Source organism: Limulus polyphemus, unplaced genomic scaffold (genome assembly GCF_000517525.1).
Source record: "Limulus polyphemus unplaced genomic scaffold, Limulus_polyphemus-2.1.2 Scaffold8494, whole genome shotgun sequence".
NCBI classification, from domain to species: domain Eukaryota; kingdom Metazoa; phylum Arthropoda; class Merostomata; order Xiphosura; family Limulidae; genus Limulus; species Limulus polyphemus.
In genome coordinates, this window is record NW_013674104.1 from 16,841 (window position 1) to 25,460 (window position 8,620).

Genomic DNA, 8,620 nt, shown 5'->3' on the forward strand with positions numbered 1-8,620 from the left:
TGAGGGAATTCTCTCTCTACTTTTACATATCGCTAGTTAGGCCTCACTAGTGTACAGTTTGATCTCCTTATCAAGAATATAAGCATTCTGAGGAAGACTACTAAGATGATTTCAAAAGTGAAAGGGTTATCACAGAAATTAACCTTATGTGCATGGATGGAGTCCTATGTGTGATCTTTCATAGAATGCTAGTCAACATGGTATTAAGGGTTATCACAGAAATTAACCTTATGTGCATGGATGGAGTCCTATGTGTGATCTTTCATAGAATGCTAGTCAACATGGTATTATTCATCTGGTGTCAGAGCTATTCATTTCACCCCCACATCACTGATTTAGTGAGAGTGTGAGAGACGAGAATAAGTACTAGATATGATATACACGGATATTGAATAAAATATGCATTTCAGAGGTTCTGGAAATTGTAAAATGGGCTAAAGTATTTTTATTCTTCACATAAACATCACCTTGCACTCCAACTAGGGAGAGCCTAAGACAGATTGGTATATCCTGAGTATAAATATTTCTGTATCACAGGGAGAGCCTAGGTTAGATTGGTATATCTTGAGTATAAATATTTCTGTATCACAGGGAGAGCCTAGGTTAGATTGGTATATCTTGAGTATAAATATTTCTGTATCACAGGGAGAGCCTAAGTCAGATTGGTATATCCTGAGTATAAATATTTCTGTATCACAGGGAGAGCCTAGGTTAGATTGGTATATCCTGAGTATAAATATTTCTGTATCACAGGGAGAGCCTAGGTTAGATTGGTATATCTTGAGTATTAATATTTCTGTATCACATTTAATTTTTTGTGTACAACAGACTTGTAAATTTTACCAAAAAGCTCACCATGTTTCGTATATATACGTCGAGTAAATTTGTAATTTCAGTCAATGTTCCTTCTTCAATACGGAGTTGGTTATAAGGTGCTATTATTAAAGTTTACACGAACATCCAGGAGATTTATAGGGAAAAGTCCTCTGATTTTTGTGTGCTATATTCTGAAGATGATAAGACAAGATTAAGATAGTTTTAATTTTCAAACTTTAGGAAAGTTATCACCAGTAATTGAAGAAAACATTTTATGGGAGTTTAAAAGTGGAAATTGATAATTTCTTGAAAATCAGTAGGTGTTCGAGGACAGTTTTGAAGGACCACGTGGTCCCTAGTTGTTCATATGTTATCATTAAAGTAACTGAAAATATTTTTATTCTCATACACAAAGTAAGCTTGATTCAAGTTAAGCCTTCATTTCTTTAGTAACCTATGTTGTGTATTATAGTTTTGAGTCAACTATTGAATAAATTTTCATTGCAAAGTCTAAGATATTTTAAATTATTTTGATTGAGTTTTCCGTATACTAATGACTGATATCAAAATACTGTATTATAATGTTCTATGAAACCATACTTTTTGGAGAGACACCTCTGTGTTTATATTAAATCACTTTCTTTAGCAACCATAACTTCAATTTTTATGACAAAATAATGTAATAATACAAAACAATGGAGATTCAGTTGTTAACTAAATCCTCAAGTACAATGCTATCCTATTCTCTAAAACAAATAGGTCGAACGTTAAACTTGTACGCTAAGTTTAAATAAACTTTACCAGTTACACAGTACAGTATGTAATCACTTCACTTTTAAACTTTATTTATTATAATGCTAAAACCCAGGAATAGTCTATAGCTCATAACTTAATAACTTGGTCTTAAAATAAAAATATTCTAGGCTCTAGGGACATACTGTTCTCTAATACAAAATGTAGGCTTACTAGTTACTGAAGATACAATAGTGGATATATGTTAAAAGGGTAAAACAAAAATTTGACAATTGACAGAAATAATAACACTTGCAGTTGCAATGCTTGAGGAGCTAGTGTTACTTACTGTATGTTACTGGTGTTGGTCTAATTCTAAGCCTTGAATATTTAACTGCAACACGTTGTTTTAAAGCTGTTGAATTTGGAAGTTAAATCAAACACAAATATGTTGGCAATGAAACAGGATGGGGCGTATAAGTTATACTAATATTATTATTGGAAATATTACACTTTAGAGTTAGTACTCATTGTAGGTACTTATAAATTAATCAATTATATAACTATAACTTACAGCTTAGTAAAAAGTAACGTTTTAGTTGGTTATACTAAAACATTTATAATTTCAGTTTTCTCATTTCAAATAATAACTTCAACTTGTGGTTATTATTTGAAACATGAAATGTTATATTCCATACCTCAAATTTCAAAAGCAAGTAATTTGTGTAAATGTACATAAATACTATATTTAATTTTAAATATTCCGCTGATATAACAACTAAACAAGGCCTATTGATGTAAAGGCTATAGTTTCAACACCGCAATATTAATATTACCATTAGGCCTAGCTTACTAACAACAATATTATGTGGTTACAACCTCATAAGTTCATACTAGTACTAGCGTACTTTACTTCTTAATAACATTTATTGAGTAGTACAAGCGTACTGTATTAGTAATACTACGTTTGTTATTTAAACTAGTGATAAACGGTTATCGAGCAGAGCTCTTTTTAATTTTATTGTCTCTCAGCTAATAAAAATATTAGTAAAAAGTAACCTACAGTTATATGAGTTTTCTTTGATACAAAAACTGTAAAATTATCAATAAGCCAAGATACTCCTATCCCGAAAATATTTAACAATAAAAAAAAAAAACTGTCACAGCTTACTTTTTAATTCCCTCTCCCATACCCACTAACCTGATTTATGACAATCAGCTTGTTTAACTTTTCCAACAGATGGCACTCTTCATAACTTTTTATATTCTTTTTAATTTCATGCCAGTTAAATGTACTTGAAGAAAAGAAATATTACCCTGTTACTTTTGAAAATTAGGATGTAAGCTAATTACCCTATTTTCTTTTTTGAAAAAATACTACATAACATTAACTATCTTCATTTAAATAATATATATACACTAAAATAATGTCTAATTGTAAATTATTAATTTAATGGGTTAGATTTGAGAACCGAAGACATAAGTTTAATGTATCATAGACGTAATTGGAACTAGTTTCATTGAATTTCATATTTTATGCATACCGTAATTTAAAGTAAGACGATACACTTGAAGGAATACAGAACAAAACAAATTTTCTATTGCAGAGTAAAAAGAACAGTTCTCAAACTACAATCCTTTTTACTTTAGATCCTCAACCTAAAAGGGTATATTATAGAAGAATTACTAGTATACGCAGGGCCGGCTTCTAGTATGTGTATTACGGTCAATTTTAATTGGCCACTATTTCATTTAGAAACAATACGCACGTGAAGAAGTAAAACGCAATAAATTTTTTGTTATTAATCATTTTTTGGGGCGGAGTTATTCTACAGGGTTTCTCACCCTTAGTAAAGTGATTGACAGCCATCTGCGGCTGAAGTGTAACTTTAGAGTTGGACTCTGATTGGTTAGAGTCGAGATGTGACGTTATTTTCGTCATAATAGACGCTCATCTTTTATGGTGAAGAGTCTTGAGTGGCATTATAGTACAGCCCACTCGGAAACCTCTAGCTGGTGGTCAAAAAATATTCCAATCAAAATATTCAGTTCTAGTTGGTTTACCAAAACGCGAGTGAAACTCATAGTTTTAGAGGATAATATTACGCCTGTTCTCTAGTAAAACGCTTATGCTGGAGACAGTGTATGACCTTCGCTAGGCGGACAGCCACGCCGTTGTGTCTGTTTGGCGAGGGTGGTGTTGAAGTATGGACGATCAGCAAACAATGATGCACCCCGTTTCACAGCATCCCACGGTTACTATGGAAGGTCATGTAATATCCCAACACACTTACGGCATGGATCCTACAAACCAACCACATGCACTGGATCAAGAAGTTCGTAAACACGATATATCAGAAATACTTCAACAGATCATGAACATCACAGACCAAAGTCTCGACGAAGCTCAAGCGAGGTATGTTCGCGGAGTTTTCCGCTACTAGTAGCTAAGTCAACCGACTCTTTGCCTCGCTCTTGTCCGCGTGGTGGTTAAAACTTAGGCCTAGCGTGACTACTTTTTGGAAAGCCTGTAAAATTTGAGATCTTAATTTCCCCTTTATGTCTATTTTACAGAAAACATACGCTGAACTGCCATCGTATGAAACCTGCTCTCTTCGGTGTTCTTTGTGAAATCAAAGAAAAAACAGGTCAGTGTACTTAGAATTCTACCGTGCTCAATGATGTTAGTCAGCAAATCTTGCCGTATGCCTATCGCCATCTTGTGGCAATATTTATAAACCGAAAATTCAGCTGTTGCTTTTTTCTTATCTGTTTGCATACGGAAAATTTAAATAGTCGCAAGGTTATAACAGTTTATTAGACACAAATATGTTTCTTATTTAAATGAGTTTTAGATTATTTAAAATGAAGTTTAACGATAAAGTTTTTTGTTTAAAGAAATTCGGTAGAATAAAGTAACTGAAAATTATTATCAAAACGCTTCACGTTTAGTAATTGTGTAACATACAGAATTCTTTACTAATATATGACACAGTTATGATTGTAACATTTCATCTGCCAAGTTAAAAGTCAAAGTTTATTTGTAGTCACAAATATATATATAGGATATGTTATATATACATTTTTTTACTTTATCTATAAGTATAGTCTCACGCACGAGATTCAAGCTGTTTACTAAAACATAAAGAATTGAAACTTGATTACGAGGAAACCACTTAGAAAAAAGTTTTGAGACGGCTTGATTGGGTGATGGAAATTTTTTATTTGTTCCAATTTTATATAATATCAAAGAAAATAGAACTTTTCAATTCGCTTATTTTTCTGAAAGCTGAAATACATATATAAGATATATATACATTTATATATATATGTGTGTGTGTGTATATGTATATAGGCCTCATTTAAGGTTAACACTGGCCAGAACTAATCTACTTGAGCATAGTATTGACCGAAATCAATTACTATTTTTTGTTACATTAAGAATTGGATGTATAGAATGTAAAATAAAGCGCCTTTTTAATGCAATGAATTATTATTTTGAAAATAAATTAAATTTGCAATATTAAATGTTTGCCCGTCCGTCGTTCAACTCCCCTCTTCTTATATTATCAAAAACCGGAAAGCTTACCTATTTTACTTTGGAAATAACACTTTTTGTTTCCAAATAATAACATTTCTTTTTATTCTGTTAAAGTATTTGGCTTCATTTCGTCATAATTACTGAAGTGGTGAAAAACTGAACATTTCCCATACTTCATATCCTTGTTGTTTCTCGTTTAAACGAGGTTTTACATTGTATAAATGAGGTTTAGCGAGAAAGAAATTCGGTAAAGTACAAGAAGTGAAAATAACCTTATAAATATTGTGTGGAACGTAAGAAAGGCGCGTTGAATTTAGTTAGAAAGAAACAATCTAGCCAGTAGTATTGTTGCGGCGAGAGACATATTGCGTGCTTTTCATCGCGTGGACGTGTACAGTGCCAAGATGATCATTTCGTACCAGGCTTAAAGCGAGATTTTAAATCACTGACAGTTACCGCGTGCATGCTCCCGCGTGGCTCGTCATTCGTACTTTGAGCAGCGAGCGCTCTTTGCGAAAAGGCTGAGGATGTCAAGCTATATATATACATATATATTATACATACAAATACTAAAAAAATGATATATGAATTTCTGTGTAGTTCAGTGAAGAGTGTAGCATTGTGTGCACTGTTTATAATCAATATAATATTTTTCCCCACATGATTAAATTTTAGTTGAGAGGTCGCAAATAGTATCTGCAAACAAAGGAGCTTTTCACGGGCAAACAAACCAGCCGAGGTGTTGAACTTATAAAAGAGGCTATGTCGATATAAAACATTGTGACAAATATTTTTTTTTTCTTAATTAGCAAAGTTTAGTTTAAGTATTCTGTCCGAATTATTTAAGATTGAACATTTCAGGTGAATGAGAAAATGATAATGTTTTTTATATATTCTTGCTGTTTTTCTTTGTCAGGATCTTGCTTTATATATAATTACACGCGATTTCCTGTAATAATTGAAACTGGGAAAATGTGTCATTATCACGAGCATACAGTTTTGTGCATTTTCTTCCTATTGGGATGAAACGTTGTCATTTTCCCCCACTTTACATTATTACTAATGCTATTTTTTCGGGGGTTCTTTTCCCATCTTACATTATTACTAATGCTATTTTTTCGGTGGTTCTTTTCCCATCTTACATTATTACTAATGCTATTTTTTGGGGGGTTCTTTTCCCCATCTTACATTATTACTAATGTTATTTTCCGGGGTTCTTTCCCCACTTAGCATTATTACTAATGCTATTTTTCCGGGGTTCTTTCCTCATCTTACATTATTGCTAATGTTATTTTTCCGGGGTTCTTTCCTCATCTTACATTATTACTGATGCTATTTTTCCCGGGGTTCTTTCCCCATTTTACATTATTACTAATGCTAGTTTTCCCGGGGTTCTTTTCCCCATCTTACATTATTACTAATGTTATTTTTCCCGGGGTTCTTTCCCCATTTTACATTATTACTAATGTTATTTTTCCCGGGGTTCTTTCCCCATTTTATATTATTACTAATGCTATTTTTCCCAGATAGCCCATTGTGTAGCTTCGTTCTGAAATATAAACAAACAACCATTAGCGGGTACTCTTCAGTGTGGTATGTTGCGTAGACTGAGATTGAATCTAGTTAGGTTACTTCTGTAGTTTTCCACTGTTGTGTGTAAACTTGTTTACTGTAAATGTTCCGTTTTTACCGAATAATTAGACAATAAACCTGTAATAATAATAATAACTACCCACCTAGAGGCTTTCAGTACGCTGTAAATTGAAATTTTCTATCTGTTTCATCATTAGTTTGCCAGCGCAGACCATAGTGCCTTAAATGCCAACGCCTCTTTCAAATATTAACCTTCTTTTCACACAGTCTTGAAATTGGTAAACCGGCGTCTTAGGTAATTCTGATGTCTCACTGTTGCCAGGAGACCCATTGTAACTGAGAAGTATAGTGGAATATTACTGGTCGTTTACGGAGTGCGGGGTAAAGAGAATGTTTCCTCTGGCAACCATTTCGAATCGGTACCACGATTTTAAGACCGGATCTTTCGGTATGCACGCGTATTTACAAACCATGTTGTGTATGAGTGCCTTTAGCTATAATATTACTACATGTGTTTACGTACATTCAACCTTAGAAGCAACGTGAAGGTAATGAACAGAAATGGTGTACGTTAATGACGTTACATCTAAGACAGGAGAACAGAGAAACTCTCTGAAAAATTTCACACGTACGTACTTTTTATATTAAGGGACGTGAATTTTATATAGATTTAAGTGTTTTATACTCTTTTATTAGGGGTGTTCGTATGTAATAATTTATTTTATAGAATGCATTGTTTGTTTGAAGTTAAGCACAAAGCTACACAATGGGCTATCTGTGCTCTGCCCACTACTGGTATCGAATCCCGGTTTCTAGCGTTGTAAGTCCGCAGACATACGCACTTATTGTAACTACTTACCTAATTATTGTTTAGCCCTCCAGTGGCACAGCGGCATGTCTGTGGACTTACAACTCTAGAAACCGGGATTCGATACCGTGGTGGGCCGAGCACAGATAGCCATTTGTGTAGCTTTGCGCTTAACTTCAAACAAACAAATTATTGTTTAAACAAGAACCGTTTGTGACAAGTGTTATTTAAACTGTTTACCTAATTATTGTTCAAGCAGTGTTCGTTTAACTAATTAAAATCAGTTAGCTAAGAATCGGTATAACTTCTATATTTCTGTCGTTTCGGTAATGTTAGGCCGCCTACAATAAATTAGGCTTAGCAAGGTTGCTATGGCTCACTGGTTTCAGTATATTGTCTTAGGCATCATATTTGATGTGCGTTTTCATTAATTTTCGGTTGCTTCATGTAGAAAATAGAAATATTACAATGGTTTTATTTTGCTTAAATTAAATACTTCTTTTTTCCAGATTTTATTTAGTGATTGACAAATCTTTTTTTTTATTATTTTATCGCAAAGCTACACAATGGGTCATCTGCGTTCTGTCCACCGCGGGAAATCGAACCCCGGATTTTAGCGACGTAAGTCCGTAAGCTTACTACTGACTCACCGGGGGGATCATAAGTTTTTCAAATCGAACAGTGAAATCTGGATTTCTAACATTAGATTCCATAGGACAGCTCACGGTATCATAGGACAGATCACGGTATCGTGTATTAACGTACCATCCTGTTGGACAGATCATGTATTAACGTACCATCCTGTTGGACAGATCATGTATTAACGTACCATCCTGTTGGACAGATCATGTATTAACGTTCCATCCTGTTGGACAGATCGTGGTAGCATGTTGTATTAACGTTCCATCCTGTGGAACTGATCACGGTAACATGTTGTATTAACATTCCATCCTGTTGGACAGATCATGGTAACATGTTGTATTAACGTTCCATCCTGTGGAACTGATCATGGTAACATGTTGTATTAACGTTCCATCCTGTGGAACTGATCATGGTAGCATGTTGTATTAACGTTCCATCCTGTGGAACTGATCACGGTAACTTGTTGTATTAACGTTCCGTCCTGTTGG

General features: G+C 33.8%; 1 protein-coding gene across 1 annotated transcript; it reads left to right on the forward strand.

Moving 5' to 3' along the window:
- Window positions 1–3,486: 3,486 nt before the first annotated feature.
- On the forward strand, window positions 3,487–4,196 carry LOC106475383 (pre-B-cell leukemia transcription factor 1-like; the record flags this gene model as incomplete). The annotated part of the gene is made up of 2 exons (XM_013936065.2): window positions 3,487–3,964; window positions 4,123–4,196. Coding segments are annotated over exons 1-2 (283 nt in total), but the record flags the coding sequence as incomplete, so codon positions are not given.
- Between the last annotated feature and the right edge of the window lie 4,424 nt (window positions 4,197–8,620).